Here is a 16,346-nt window from a genome sequence, read left to right as displayed (position 1 = left end):
GAGGGTCTGCAAGTCGTCCAAGGTCACAGAGCGCAGAAAGGCAAAGCCGGGCTGGGTACCGGCTCTCCACGCTGCCTGGCTCCGCGCCCCCCAGCGCAGCCCGCGCCCCTCGCTGACCGGCGGCGGCGGCGGCGGCGGGCCCACCCTCCGGGCGCCGGACGTGGCCGGCGGGGGCGCGCGCCGGGGCGGGCTCGGGCCCTTTAAGGGGGCGGGGCGGGGCGGGCCCGGGCGCAGAGGGTGGCGGCCGCTGGTGCTCGGCGCGGGCTCCGATCGCGCTCGTCCCCGCTCCCGGCTCCCGCACCGTGCGCCCGGCCCCGCGGACACCGCCATGCCGCCGCGGCGCAGCATCGTGGAGGTAAAGGTGCTGGACGTGCAGAAGCGACGAGTGCCCAACAAGCATTATGTGAGTCGCCGCGTCCACGCCCCTCGGCCCCCGCCCGCCGCGGCCTCGCGAGCGCCCGGCCCGGAGGACCCCGCGGCCCCCTCCGCCATCTCCTCCGCCTCGCCCCTGCGCGCCGCTCCCCTTCCCCTGCCGTCGCCCCCCCCCGGCACTCCCCCCTCCCAGCCCCCTGTCCCTCGCGGGAGTCTGGCTCCAGCCGGTGTAGGGGCCGGAGGCAGAAAAGGGGAGGGGAGGGGCAGACGCCCCTGCTCAGCGTCGCCCCCCCTGCCCAGGGGCGCCCAGGCCCGCAGGGTCCCGCCACAGGCAGCCCCCCTGGGATCGCCAAGTTTGGCCCCGGCCTTCTGGGAGCCCAACCTGAGATCTCCAGGAATGGACCGTGGGAGTGCCCCCTCCCTCCACTAACTTCCCTTCAAAACTGCGGGGAAGTTTTCTCCGGGAATCTCCCTCGGTGAAGTGAGGATCCTGTTTGCAGCTGGCCAGGACTGAGAAGTGGGCAGTAGCGGGCTTTGCAGACGGGCAGGCTGAGGCTCCCGGAGGTGCGGGTTCTGGAGCCCAGAGCTGTATTCAGTGTCTCCCTCCTGGAAACCGAGCCCGGGCCGCAAGGACCTGCAGGTGGGAGGGTCCCTGGGGGACTAGGCCTGGTGCTGGGCCCAGGGGTGCGGGGCCACATGGGAGCGGAGGTGCTGAGCCGAGGGGGATGGTTCCAGAGCAGGCCTTGGGGAGAGCCTCCATCAGGGAGGAAGGGGCTATGGTGTCTCTGGCGGTGAGAAGTGGGCAGCGGCAGAGAAGTTAACCAGGAAGGAAAAAAAGAGCAAGAGGGAGGGGAAAAAAAAAACCTTAACAAAGAAGTGCAGAACCCCGGCTGGAAAAGGGCGTTGGCTGTATAAATTCTGCGTCTCGGCCGCCAGAAGCCTTCTTCGGATCTATTTTTTAAGAGATTCAATCTTACAAAGCCTATCTGCATGCCTTCTGTGAATAGCCTATAAAATTCTAGAGAGAGACAGCCGGGAATCCATGGTGCACGGCGCTCCACAAGAAAGGGTGTGCTGTGTGGGGCTGTATTGTTATTGGCTGGGCAGCCAGTTACTCACCCCTTAGCCAGGCGGTTTCCTGAACCTGTGGCATCTTTAAATAGAGTGAAGTTTCCCTTAGTTCCAGAGTTCAGCTAAATTGGCTTTTCCCCCCTCCCCCACCCTCTTTTTTCACTAACTGTTTCTAATGCTGTTAGATCTCTGGCTTCTTATCCAAGCCTGTTGACTGTTGAACCGGTTGCCTCTGCGGCATGGCCACAGTACCAGCATCTCAGCAGGAGGAGGTCTGGAACGCTCCGTCTGTGTCTCCCACCCCATCCCTGAGCTGGCAGAATCAGTGTAGGAGCAGCTCCTGGGGACTGGGTCTGTGTCCCCTTCCCCCTCCTGTCCTCTCCCTTCATGTGCATGCAGGGGCTGTGCTTAAACCCCCTGACGCAGGACAAAACCAGGGCTCAGGAAGGGGAAGTTCAGGGGCCAGAGGTCACAGTCAGGAGCAGAGCAAGGATGTGAATCCAGGTCTGTTGGACCCCAAAAAATGTTCCCCCAGGCCACAGTGCCTCCCAGAAACCCATACCCCACTCCCTGGGCAAAGTTCTCCCAAAGACTGGGAGATCTGCCAGGTCATTTGTGATAAGCCAGATGTTTTTCATTCTCTGTCGTCTCCCTGCCACAGGGTTTGATGGTTCTGCAGCTCTGAGGGGCATCTTTCTAAGCTTCCAAGCTACCTTTCAGAAGTGCCCTGAAACAGGTCTATGTTAAAACGGACTGGGATTCAGCTCTTGGCCCCCAGCTGGGCAGCTGTGTGCCTTGCTGAACCTCACTTTCCTCTTCTGTAAGATGGGATGACGGTGCCCTCTCTCCAGGGGGAGCCACCAGGTAACAAGGGGGTTCCCTAGCTGCTAGCTCCCTGCATGCCTGCCGGCTGCACAACATCATGTCACTCCGATTGAGAAGAGGCCGGAGTCACACGGAAGGGGGGATCTCACCAAGAACTTGGTTTTTATGTGGCTTAGTCACTCATGTGACTCAAGGGCCCTCTCCCTTCCAGCCAGCCTGTAGGGGTAATGGGGATAAACCAAAGCATGTAAGTCACCCACAGTGCTGTGAGAGCGGGGCCAAAGCCGACAGCATCAGCGTACATCACCACTCCTGCCCCCACCCCTCCACCACGTGCACTGTGCAAGGAAGGGCGTGGGAGCAGCTGCTGGCAGCCTGGACCTGGACTTCCACTTGGTCTCCCCTTTTCTTCAGCCATTCTGGGGAGCTCATGAGCAGAGAGCTGGACAGTCCTGGGCTTTGCCACTTCCTGCCCTGTCTCTTGGGCTGGTTGAGTTGCCTCCCAAAGCTCTGGCTTCCATGATCTTCAAGTATAAATGCTGCCAGATCCTTCTGAGATCAAGTTTCTCAACCTCAACAGTGCTGACATGTTGGTCCAAATCGTTCTTCATCGTGGGGCTGTCGTGTGCACCGTAGGGCACTTAGCAGCATCCTTGGCTTCTTCTCACTCGATACCAGGAGCATCCCTCTCCCCAGTTGTGTGTTTGGACGTTGATGGGTACGCTACGCGTCCCCCTCCCGGATGTATCAGTCCATTTTCTGTTGCTGTAACAAGATACCCAAGGCTGAGTGTTTTTTATTCAGTAAAGAGGTGTATTTAATTCACATTTTTGGAAGCTGAAAATCCATCCCTTTGGCTGCTGCCGGGGGCCCCTTGACTGCATCACCACATGGGGGGTGGCATCTCAGGGGGAGAAGTCGCATGGCAAGACAGGAAGCCCGAGAGACGTGGGAGAGGATTTTGATAGCACCTTACTCTCTCTGGAACTAAATGGGGTTCTTAGCCCCTTCTGAGGGCAATGAAACCACTTCCCACAGCCCCTCCCCTGTCACCATACCAGGGGCCGAGTGTTCAACACATGGACCCTTGTCCAGCACATCCAAACCATAATGGGGCAACACCTCACTCCCATGCAGTCACTGCACCACAGAACGTACAAGTCAGCTCTGGACGGCTCAGCCACAGGCCCTGAACTCCCCACCACCTTGGCCACCATCTGCTGGGCCGCCTGCTCCACCTGAAGGCACCTTTCCATGTCAGGGTGGATTCTCTCTAGCCCTTACCAAGCCTCTTGCAGGCAGAGACATCCTGAGCGGGCCCAGGGGCAGGGCCATGGGGCCAGGTGTGGAAAAGCCGCTGATAACACTGTGTGGGAGGGGAGCTGCCGAGCCTGCCTTGCCAGAGCCTGAGGGCCTGGAATCGGTGGAAAGGGGTCTCTGGGTTGCTTCTGGCTTGAGTGGAGGAGGATTTGGGGTTGGTGTGGGTTGCCCACCTCCCATGGTAGAGGGGGACACAGGGGTGGCTGTTGGTTTAGCAGCGTCTGGTCCAGCCTACCCCGCAGGAGAGCCTTCAGTGTTGGGGGAGCAGGGCGGTGGTCCATCATGGCTGTAATAATGAGAACCAAAGCTGCACGCCAGGCTGGACTAGGCACCCCGTGTGTCTAGTCACCACAGCCCGTAAACACTGGTTGTTGTTTTTTGGGTTTGTTTTTTTTTTTTTGTTTTTGGTGGTACTGGGGTTCTTGGAAGCCCTTCTACCTCTGGGCTACACTCCCAGACCTATTTTTATACTTTTGTATTTGGAAACAGGGTCTAGGGTCTCTCTGCCTCCCAAGCGCGGGGATTACAAGCGTGCGCCACCACGCCTGGCTAACACTGGGGTTTTTAAAATGTATATGAATCCAGTGTTTCAGATATACAGATCCAGAGAGAATTAGTGTCTATTAATATAGCTTTGAACTCTGACAGATTTCTACATTTTTCCATACACATTTCAGATTCTTTTTTAATTTTTAAGAAATAAACAATTAAGCTGAACTTGGTGGCTCACATCTGTCATCCCAGCTACTCTGGAGGCTGAAGCAGGAGGATCTTGACTTTGAGGCCAGCCTGGGTAACTTAGAGACACCCTGTCTCAAAATAACAAAATAAAGGGAGCTGAGGTGTAGCTCAATGGTAGAGATCCCCTGGATTCACTCCCTAGTATCACATACAAATACACACACACACACACACACACACACACACAGAGAGAGAGAGAGAGAGATACATATACAAAATTGAATGTTTTTAACTTTATTTAAAAAGCTTTATTGAGGTATAATTTATATACCACAAAATCTACCCATTCTAAGTATACAACTGATTTTTTTATTTTATTTTATTTTTTTCTTGAACTGGCGATGGAAATGGAACCCAGGAGCATTCTACCTTTGAGCTATACCCTCAGCCCTATCTTTTATTCTTTATGTTAAAAAAGAGTCTCACTGAGTTGCAAAGGGCTTCACTAAGTTGCTGGAGCTGCCCACGAACTGCGATCCTCCTGTCTCAGCCTCCCAAATGCTGGGATCACTAGTGTGCACAACCACCCCCGGCCACAACTCACTGATGTTTTAAAAATAAATTTATAGAGCTGAGCGTCCACCACCACAATCCAGTTTTATGACATCACTCCCAAAGATACCTCACACCTATATGTAGTCAGTACTCTTCCAATCCCAGCCCAGACACCTTCGGCACTTTTACTTTTGAATATAATATTCCCCCGATTTCATATTGTCCTGTATGTTTTTTGAGCTCTATGCTGATACACGAAGCTCCCATTTCTCTTCCCTGCCGTGCAGTATTCCATTGGTGAATCGCCCCCTCTTGATTCAGACTCCTATCGAGGACTTGTATGATGTCCCCGGCACTAAATCCAAGAGCAACTTCCTTGTGTGCACACCTGGTGTGAACTGCCTTGTGTGCACACCTGGTGTGAACTTCCAGGCTTGGGGTCCGCTTTCTCTTTGCATCCCTGGGAGCAGTGTCCCGGCCTCCCTTCGTCCTGTGTGTCTTGTTGACTCTGAACTGGCAGGTGTTTTAGTCTGTGCCAGTCTGCTCAAGCAAAACAGCACCCCACTGTGGGGCTGGACCTCACCTCCCTGCCCCTAGAGGCGGAGGACTTCACGTCTATTGGCCATTTCAGATTCCTCCTCTGGGAACCGCCTGTTTCTTATTCTTTGTTTCTTTTCCAGTCAATTTTGTTACTTATCATCTCTAGATTTAAAAGATTCATTTATACATTTGGGATATTATCTTTCAGGAAGTTACATTAGTGTCCTCCATTTCCCCTGGAGAAGACTGGAGGCTCAGAAAGGTAGAGGCCCATGCCTAAAATCACACAGCCCTGAGTGCCTGGGAATGGAGCTAGAGTCCTGTGTCTGGGAGAGACAGAGCAGCCCTGTGATCCACTGCCCCACCGGGTCACCTTGGGTGGCTCACTGTGCTGCGGGGCCCCAGTTCCCCTTAAGTCAGAGTCATCCTGGGCCCTTCCCTGACCTACCACCAGCCCTTAGTCATTCTCCCCCAGGGAAGCTCAGGGAGGATTGTATCCATGGCGTTTGGGGCTGGCCCTGCCTGAGGGGCCAGTCCTGACTCTGCCCTCGCTGATCTGTGGGCTCCGAACCTGCAGTCAGGCCAGATCAAGCATCTGTAAAACGCGACAATCATACCTGCAGGCACAGGCAATAGTCAAATGTAACCCATGATACTCAGCGCTGACCTTATGCCTCCTGTGTGCAGGGCACTCCATAGATGGTAGTCGCAGAACATCCTGTCGGTGATAGTAACAGCATGATCTAAGCCTTCACCCCTTCCCTGCGTGCTGCCCCAGAGGCACGCCACACCAGCGCCACCCTCTCCCCTGGCCCCCTGGCCGGGCACCAAGCTCTAGCTGGGACAGGACGGACGTGAGCAAAGTTGTTCGTGTTGCTGCTGTCCCTGCTGATTCTCTGGGGGCCTTGTTGGCTGGGCTCCATCCTCCAGACCCCTGGCCTCACGACAAGCCCTCTCACTGGAGATTGCCCACATTCTGGCCTCTTGCAGGTGTCTTCAGACCAGAGACTATGGAGTTAGCATGTCTTCCAATTATTTAAATGTCACTTTAGTTCAGCCTTGGAATCTGGGCCCTTGTGCTTCTGTGGAGCAGAGACTAGATCAGAAGGCTCTGGTTCAAATCCTCATCCTGTTACCTGCCAACCGAGTGGCCACCGGCAAATTACTTACCAGCTATGTGCCTCAGTGTTCTCACCTCTAAGATGGGGTTAATAATAAGTTCCAAGTTCTTAGGGCCAGTGTGAGGATTGAAGGGTCTCCGGCAGAGCTCCATAAGAGAGCTATCTTAGGACCATGCAAGTACCCTCATTCAGGATAGTGAAAGGTTGGTAACCACTTAAACTACTTAAACACTCCTCAGCAGAGAAGAAGGTACATAAAATGTATCGTATCCACCACAGTAATACATCCGGATGATAACAGTGTGTCCTGTCCTCCATTATGGGAATATTAGATGGTCATGTGTTCTGCTGTGGAAACATTAGCTGTAAAGTTGGTTGCAAAGCAACCTGCTCAGACTGATTGCCACCTGACTGCCCAGGCAAGATGGAGATCTGCGTCTACGGAGGCCCAGAAATAGAGCTGGTAAAATATATGCTGCTTAATTTTTTTTTTTTTTTGCTTTTCTGTGCTTTTTTTTTCCTGTTTTCTAATGTTCAGCAGTATACACATAGTCCTGTTTTTAGGAAAAATAAAAACCAGCGAATGCTCATTTTAAAGAAGTCGCGCCAAGCCGAGGTGGCTCCAGCAGGTTCCCACATCCTGCCCTGTCCCCACAAGGGGCCCTCCCACGGCTCAGGCTGCCGGGGCCTCCAGCACCTTTTTCCCGCTCCTGCCTCAGAGGGAGGCCTTGGGATGTGGCTTTCAGGAACGTGAGGAGTTTCAGAGCGCAGGAGGGAAGGTGGGCAGTGCTTCTCTAGTGAGAAGCTCCTTGCCCCATGAGCCCAGGCCATCTCATAGTATGTGGGCTTGGGAAGAGTTGCAGCCTGAGTCCCACAGAGCCACGTGGTCTGTAAACTGAGGTCAGGGGCGCCCAGATGGTGGTGCAGGTTAGCTGAATGCCCTACACCCCTCTCGCTGGGCCTTCCACAGCACCCATCACCCACCCATGGGTGCATGCACGTCAACGCGCTGAGTACCCACTGTGCTGCTGGGGAAGGAGCAGGCCCGTCAGCTGGACTCCTCTCTGACACCCACATCCTGCCTGCGAGTCACACATCCCCTTTCCTTTGGAGGCTGAAGTGCGGTGGGGAGAGAAGGCTTGCTGGGCATGATGTAGCTCTCCCTCCCCTGGAGATAGGCCGGCCGTGGGCCATGCCACCTCTGTACCGCTGGGCCCTGGCAGGGAGGTGAGGAGGAGCTGGGCTGCTGCAGCAGGCCCTTGCTTTCACTCACTGCTGGCCCAGCCTTCTAGGCAGTGGGTGGCATTGCTGGGAGAGGCAGTAAGGTTTTGTGCAGAATGCCTGTGGGTGGGCACTGCTGGGATAGTGTCCCTGGAGTTCCTGGCTGGAGTAATGCCCAAAGCTGAGGCTCCATGATCTCTTTCTTGGAGCTTCTGTCAGTCGAGCCAGCTGGACCCCAGGTGGGGCTGGCACTTGTCCCCAGGTGTGACATGGAAACCAGCTGATGGGACAGAGCAGGAAGCCCAGTGTCTGCCATGGGACTTAGAGCAGGGGTGAGGGATCCTGCAGACCCCAGCTTTGCCATGCCATGGTTCGTCTGCCCTGCTCTCTGGGCTACAAGCTCTCTAGCCCTCTTGCTCGCTGGCTGAGATGCAGATCAGCAGGTCACCGTGGGCCCCAGAGCCAAGGGACAAGCGAGAAAGGGCTGGAGGTGGGCAGAGCTCTGCACCTGCCTCTGTGGCTGGTTTCAGGCCACCCCAGGGCTCAGGGTTGCCAGGTTTAGCAAGTGGAAATACAGGACACTCCGTACAATTTGAATTTCAGATAAAACATGCACTGTCTTGGATACATTTATACTGAACAGTGATTCATCATTTACCGGAAATTTAAATCCCACTGAGCTTCTTGTACTTTGCACAACACTGCCAGAGCCACCACTTTGAAAAAACGACCACCACCAAGAAACTTCCCTACAATGTAATCTCCGTGGCGTTTCTGGAGAATTCATGGCCCGAACTTAAGCTGCTTGGGGGGCCAGGTGCTTTAAGCACAAAGATGAAGGTGTGATCAGGAGTCAGAACACTGTGGCCTCAGGGGGTCAGTGTCCCCTGGCCAGGCTGGGACCTGGGGATCAGCCAAGACCTGGTGTCTTGGACCTGGGGAGGCGGCCCCGTGGAGGTGACCTGAGGCCAATCAAAAAGCAGGAGAGGGTCACGGCCAAGTGAACCAGGGTAAAGGAGTCGCAGGCAGAGAGAATAGGAGGGCGAAGATGTTGGCCCATGAAAACCAGTGGGAATTCTGAAATTCAAGGGAGAGGGATTAAATAACTCCAGGCTTGTTTTGTTCTCCATGTTTAATAACAATGCAATGTGGTTATTAACTGCGGTCTACTGCACGCTCCTTCCATGCTCGAGGTTCGCCTTGCTGCTGAGCAGCAGCTTGGTGAGATAAGGAGTTAATACTCAGGATTCTTGGGTTGCAAGCAACAGAGACAAACCAGACCAATGTAAGCTGAAGAGAATGTAGGGGAAAGATAAGGCTGGCAGAATCAAGGGAAAGGTCAGCACTCCGCCGGGAAAGAATGTGGGCAGCTGGAGCCGACCCCGAGTGGGCACCAGGACATCTGTCTGCTCCCTCCACTTCCCAGAAGAATGAATATGATTGGAGCAGCCAGGTCACCTGACCATCTGCCAGGTGGGGAAGGGTTGTCTTGATTGACAGCCCTGCTGACCCTGAAGATAATGGAGGTATGGTCATGAAAGGAGGCTGGGGCAGTGCTGCTGGAAACAGGAGGCATGGAGCCTGGGGACACAGAAGCAGTAGATAGGTGCTGTGTGGGTGCCATTACTACCCTATTTTATAGATGTGGACAGGGGAGCTGAGAAAAATGAAGCTGTTTACCCAGAATCACGCTTGACCCTGTTCCCTCTCATTGACCAGAAACAAGGGCACAGTGAACTCACGTCCCCACTCCCCATTCCACGAGGAAGGTGCCTTATGATGGCGTATTCCCCGCTTAATCAGGCAGAATCACAGGGACCTCCACGGCGAGCTGGAACCCAGGAGGCAGCCTCCCCACTTCCTCCTCGCCAGCCAAGGTGTGAATCAGCAGCCTGTGGCCACCCCTGGCTTCCCGTCAGGCCTGCAGATGTGGGTTTATTGTCTGCTCTGGGCTGCTCTGGCCAAGAGCCGAGAGAGAGGCCAAGATGACCAGGCCCGGATTTGTCCTGTGTGTTTTATTCATTTTAAATTATTCTGAGAAGGAAGCCGGGCGTGGTGGCGCACGCTTGTAATCCCAGCATTTGGGAGGCTGAGGCCGGAGGATCGTGGTTCATCGATAGCTTCAGCTACTTGGTGAGGCCCTCCGCAGCTTAGTGAGACTGTTTCAAAATAAAAAGAATAATAATTAAGAAAAAAAAACAGGGCAGGGGGTGTAGCTCTGAGAAGGAAAGCATAAGTTTCATCAGATTGGTAAAGGGATCTGTGGCTCCAAGAAAGAAGAACAGCCCCTGGGCAGAGGTTTCAGAGGTGGGACTTGGAAGAAGGACCTGTTTCCTCTTCTGTAAAATGGGGTAGGAATGATATTTGCTGTGGATTAGTCATGTAAAAGGTTGGATGCCGTCCCGCCACTTGAAAGCATTGGATAAATGATTGCCTGTTATTAGTAGTTTAGTTACCGTCATCATCATCATCATCTGCCTGGCCATCGCCCCACAGCTAGGCAGGTCAGGCTGACCTAGGATGGCAGGGGCTAGGATTTGAACCATGTGGTGGGCCAGAGTCTGGTGGTCTGGTGTCTTTCCTCCTTTTTTTTTTTTTTTTTTTTTTACGTGTGTGTGTGTGTGTGTGTGTGTGTGTGTGTGTGCATTCATAGTAGAGATTGAACCCAGAGGCATTCTACCTCCAAGCAACACCCCTATCCCTTTTTATTTTTTGTTTTGAAACCGGGTCTTCTAAGCTGCTGGTGGCCTCACTAAGTTGCTGAGGCTAGCCCTGAACCTGGGATCCTCCTGTCTCAGCCTCTCGATTACAGATGTGCACCACCATGCCCAACCAGAGTCTGGTTTTCAAACAAGCATTGGTGTGTGCATGCAGCCAGGTCTGGAGCCACTGTTGGGGTGTGGGTGTGGTCAGCACCAAGCCTGGCTGCTAGGCTGATTTCATCTGTGCTGTAGCACCCCAGCTGCCCGCCAGCGTGGGGTCGGCTCTACAGACATGCGGCCGCATTCCTTTCTCACAACACAGGTATTACTTAAGGCCACCTGGCTAGTAAGTGAGATTTTTAGGGGTAGAGACAAGATTTTTTTATTTTTAATATTTTTTAACTGACACAAGTGAGCATATTTATGGGGTATAGTGTAACGTTTCAATACAGGTGTAATGATCAGATCAAGGCAACTAGCATATCTATTTCTTTAGATACTTATCATTTTGTTGTGTTGGGAACATTCAAAATATTTTCTCCTGAGCCGGGCGTGGTGGCGCACGCTTGTAATCCCAGCCTTCGGGAGTCTGAGACTAGAGGATCGCGATTCGCAGACAGCCTCAGCTACTTAGTGAGGCCCTCCGCAACTTAGTGAGGTCCTGTCTCAAAATAAAGAATTAAAAAATAGGGCAGAGGGGGTGTAGCTCGGAGGTCGAATGTCCCTGGGTTCCATCCCCAGACCCACACACAAAAAATACTTTCTCCTGAATATTTTGAAACATATAGTTAATTGTGATCAACCGTATATACCCTGCTGTGCTATAAAGCACTAGAAATTATTCCTCCAACTGCACACTGTACCTGTTAACCATCCTCTCCCATCCTCGTCCTCCCTCACCCTTCCCAGATTTTGGTACCACTGTCTCCTCTCAACTCTGGGGCCAGCTCATTCATTGACCTTAGCGTATATATATTTATGAATGACCATGCGGTATATCTTCCTATGCTTCTATGCTTGGCTGGTTCCACTAAACATACTCTCCTCCATTCTATCCACGTTACCACCAGCCACAGGGCGGCATTCTTTTTAGGGCCATAGCACCCACGGTGTGTCTGCAGGTTTTCTTTGCACACTCACGGCTTGGGCCTCCACGTGGACGCCACGTGTGGCAGTGGGCGTGGTGCTGGAGTGACCTGCGGTGCAGATGCGCCTTCCAGGTGCCAACTCCACTTCCTGGACTTGTGCCCGGGAGTGGGGCTGCTGAGTCAAATGGATTTCCAGGTCCCGGGTTTCTGAGGAGCCTCTATACATTTTCCTTAGTGGCTGAATTTAGTTTCATCCTCACTGAGAGTGTGTGGGAGTTCCCTTTTCTCTATGTCTTGCTAATATTGGTTCTTTTTTGTCTTTGTGTGAATACTGGAGCGAGGTGCAGCCTCGCTATGGCTTTGTACTCTCTCGTTCTGGAAGGAAATTGATGCGGTTGCTTACGGTCTACGCTGCCTGTCTCGCCTGCTTCTCTCAGTTCAGAATGGGTATTCTGTCATTAGTAAGCTAGAACTCCAATTCCGGCACCCTTCTTAAGCAGCTCTGTAACTTTGGGTGAGTGACCTAACATCTCAGAGCCTCACTTTTGTCTGCTGATAACACAGGACAGGTAACAGGCTCCGCTTCGTAGGGTTTCCTGGGAGTAGAGTGCTGGGACTTAGCAGGTGCTCATTAGCTGTCGCTCCCCAGCTAGAGAACTGCTCATCCCTGGAGATCCAGAGTTCCTCCATCTAGAAAGCACCCCCACTCCGGGCTCTAACAGCAGGATTAGCCCTCAGCCCCTCCGCATCATGCTTAAGTGGCCTGCGGACTGTGAGAGAACCCTGCTACTGCGCATGTGCCTGGCAAGGTGCTGGCTGAGACCCATCTGATCACAGATCTTGGGCTGTTCCTCTCACGTCACACAGCCTGAGTTCAGTTCCTGGCCCTGGCCCATGTGGCTGTGTGGCTTTGGGTAAGTCACTCACCCTGTCTGTAGATCCAGTGCCATACCATAAAGGGAATACACGATGTTGTGCACAGTCATCCCAACAGGTGCAGCTCATTTTAGTTCTGTGCAGTCCTCCTTGTTGCTTTGTCGCCTGTGGGTCAACTGCACACAGGGGATGCTGTCCTTGACTGCTTCCTTTGTTCTGGGTGGCTCCGTTGAGACAGATCACCATGCCATCACACCCGGCTAGATGTAGTATTTTATGATGCATAGGATTTCATAAGGATCCAAGCCTGGCTTGACCTCTCTTGCCCAGCCCCATTGCCCGGGCTCCCCGGAGGCCTGGGAACCTGTGAGCTCGCAGCAGGCCTGAGAGCCTGCCTTGGAGATGTTCCTAGAAAGCTAGCCTGGACTCCAGCCCCAGCACCTCTGCTTGCCATTGGAAAGTTCCCGGGCCGCCTCTGGCCAGATGTGGGAAGAGATGTGAGCTGGCAGCGGAGGCCCAGGCTGGAGCCACATGCCAGTCCAGCGGCCCGACCGGGGCGCGGAGATGCCTGGCACACCTGTGCTCCGAGGGGCTGCTGATCAGCTTCACTCCTGGCTTCTGCTCTTGCCTTACCTCACGTCATGAGACTCGCGTGGGCCTGAGGGCGACGGCCCCTCAGTCATCCTGAGCGTCCGGCGTCTCATCTCGGAGCGGGTTATTAGTGATGGCTCTGGAAGCTGCCTGCCACTGCGTGCCAAAGTGCCAGTCAGGCCTCAGCTCCTGGCATCCCCTGCCAGACCCGGAAGGAAAGAACCGCCGCTGTCTCCATTTCACAGTGAGGACATCAAGGCTGGAGCCTCAACTTGGCGATGTTCAAATCCAGGTCCTCAACCCAGTGTCTGGGTCTTATTTTTTTTTAATTTTTTAATTTTTTTGGTGGTACTGGGGTTCCTGGAAACCCTTCTACCTTCAGGTTACACTCCCAGACCTATTTTATATTTTTTTTATTTGGAAACAGGGTCTCTTAAGCCAGCGCAGCTGACTTCGAATCTGTGTGATCCTCCTGTCTCCGCCTCCCAAGCGCGGGGATTACAAGTGTGCGCCACCACGCCCGGCCTGGGTCTTATTTTTTTATGACATTAAGAAGTGACTGTTATTTTTGTTTTACTTCATGTGCATGCCGTAAGATTCTGTCTTGATGTACCATTTTATGATGCACAGGTTTTCATAAGGATCCAAGACAATCCCAACGCTCCCAAAAAGCACCCCAGGCCATCCTATCATTCACATGCACTGTGGTCAGGCTCCAGGCGCCCAGGTGTCAACACAGGCTCAGAGAGGCCCTGGAGTGCAGCAGGATGGGCTTGCATTCTCTGTGTGACAGAGCTGGGTCCATTTCTCTGGCCATTTTTTTTTTTTTTTTTTTACCAAAGATGGAACCCAACAGCATTCTACCTCTGAACTACACCCCAGTCCTATTTTTTATTCTTTATCTTGAAACAGGGTCTTGCTAAGTTGCGGGGAACCTCACTAAGTAGTTGAGGCTGGCCACAAACCTACAATCCTCCTGTCTCAGTCTCCCAAGTACTGGGATTATAAGCGTGTGCCACCACACCCGACTTCTGTAACCATTTCAAGGATATTGTGACTCTGTGGGCACAGAGAGCCCTTAAACAGGGTCACTGTGTTTTTGACGGTTTGGCTCCCTTTGGCTTCAGACTGTCAGTCTTTCCCCCAGACACTTCCCGAGAGTTCACTGTCACCAGGCCTGGCCCCTTCCGTGGAGGGCCTGCAGTGGAGTAGGGTGGCAGCCGTGTGAGGGGCCAGCGTCCCCAGAAACCTGTGCTGAGAGATGCAGCCCTGTGGCTGCGGAAACCCAGAGAGTGGCTTCCAGACCAGGCTGGGGGTGACAGTAGCGCCTCCAAGAGACAGTGGATCTGACACCAGGGAAAAGAAGAAGCAGCAAGAGGAGGGCAAGAAAAGATCTCCACCAGAGGCAGAGCACGAGCTGGGGTCAAGGAAAGGTGCGCTGGCCAGGCTGCAGGGGAAGGCGGGTGAGCGGCAGACCCCAAGCCCTACTCTGTGCCCTTCATTGTCTTCCTCAGTCATGGCCTCATCCCCAGCCCTCGGAAAGGAGCCAGGCACACAGTAGGTCTCCACGTGCACACGTTGAATGAACGGGTGAACTAAGTGTGTGGCATTGGGCTTTCCACTATGGAGAGACTGCCCGTCCGCCCCTCCCACCTCCTGCCCTGCGTCCCAGCCTGGCACATCTGCCCACACTCGTAATCCAAATCCTCAGCCCAGCCAGCCATGAAGCCTTCCTGCAGGGACAGAGAAGGAACAGGGCACAGCCCTGAATCCAGAGCATCTGTTACTGTTGCTAAACACAAGGCCTCGTGTTTGGGCCCCATTCCAAGCATTTGCTTAATTGAAAAAAATTGGGAAAAGAGCAGAACTGGCAGGGGGCCATCCTCCTGCATCACTTGCCGTGGCGTCTGAGCTTGGTGATCCCTGCTGCCGACTGGGGGCCAGGAGCACAGGCCTGGCCGTGGGAAACCAAGAGAGGGGGCTTTGGAGTCTTGAGGGGCTGGCATGGCACCTCACATCATCCCTCCTCGGCTGCTTGAACCTAGGCATCGGCATACGTTCCTTCTCTCCTCTTGTGGCGGGTGAGCTGTGATGCCTAGACTCCGAGTATCCAAAGCGCCTAGCCCAGGTTGACACCTAGCAGGAAAGCTTAGCACACTCCCTCGGCCCCTCCTGCCCAGCTCTGCCATCCTGGGATTCCCTCCGAGCGATGCCTGGCAGCATTTCTCTCCACGAGTCAATTTCATGTGCTTTCATTTAAAAGAGAAATCCACATTTCTCAGCACTTCTGGTGAGGCTGCTGTGGGTTGTTGGGAAATCAAATAAACTGCAGGGTGTTGCAATTTTTAAAAAGAGGTTGGAGGGGCTGACCTACATGGGCCAGACACGGAGCGGCAAGCTGCATAGAGTCTGCAGAGGGAGGAGCCATGGATCCTGGTTCCTCTTAGTTAAGCCCCTGGAGCGCAATGACTGGCTGTCTCTGTGCCCTTGGCCTCTCCCTCCTCAGCATCCTCTGCGCCCTTGGCCTCTCCATCCTCAGCATCCTCTGCGCGCCTTGCTTGCTCGCTTCCTCACCACCTTCCTGAGGACTGTGCCCACCACCTGGGCCTGTGGCCTGGGTGGATGCTGCCAGAGGGCTGTATTAATCACCAGGCTCTTTCCAGGATCTTTCAACTCAGCAGTGCAGCCAGGGTGGAGCTGGGGTGGAGGAGTGTCTACATCCATCTCTTAGATGGTTTCTGATGTTGAAATCTGAGGACCCTTAGATACCCTCAGATATTCCCAAAAGGCTCCTCTGCAGGAAATGGGTTCCTCTGGATTTTTTTAAATTAATTTTTTGATTGACAAAAAATAATTTGTTTGCATGGAGTACAGTGCGATGTTTCAATACCTGTAGCATGACATTATGATAAAATCAAGGTAATTAGCGTATCTATCGCCTTAAACATCCACTGTTTCCTTGTCAGAATATTCAAAAACCTTTCTTCTAGCTATTTGTGTGTGGGGGGGGGGTACTGGGGTGGAACCCAGGGGCTTTTCTACCTCTGGGCTATACTCCCAGACCTATTTTATACTTTATTTGGAAACAGGGTCCCACTAAGTTGCTGAGAGCCTCACTAAGTAGCTGAGGCTGGCTTCGAACCTGTCCGATCCTCCTGTCTCAGCCTCCCAGGCCACGGGGATTACAAGCGTGCACCACCACGCCCGGCTCTTCTAGCTATTCTGAAATACATACTACCTTGTTGTTCACTGTGGTCACCCCACTGTGCGGCAGACCTCCAGAACTCATTCCTACTATCTAACAACCACGTTCTCTCAGCCTGCTCCTTTCCCACCCAGCCACTGACAGCCGCCATCCTGCTCTCTGCCTGTCTTACTTAGTT

At 53.6% G+C, this 16,346-nt stretch overlaps 1 protein-coding gene across 1 annotated transcript in view; it reads left to right on the top strand.

The window, feature by feature from the left end:
• Window positions 1-328: 328 nt before the first annotated feature.
• SH3PXD2B (SH3 and PX domains 2B) overlaps window positions 329-16,346 on the top strand; it is a gene marked incomplete at both ends in the record, with an annotated part of 81,638 nt that continues 65,620 nt past the window's right edge. Inside the window, one exon of the mRNA XM_080699404.1 lies at window positions 329-403. Coding sequence (XP_080555530.1) covers window positions 329-403 — 75 coding nt within the window. The remainder of the gene's footprint in view (window positions 404-16,346) is intronic.

The sequence above is a fragment of the Muscardinus avellanarius genome, assembly GCF_963383645.1.
Source record: "Muscardinus avellanarius genome assembly, chromosome: 7".
Classification (NCBI taxonomy): Eukaryota; Metazoa; Chordata; class Mammalia; order Rodentia; family Gliridae; genus Muscardinus; species Muscardinus avellanarius.
Note: the sequence above shows the minus strand (reverse complement) of the source record. Positions and strands in the feature narration are given on the sequence as shown.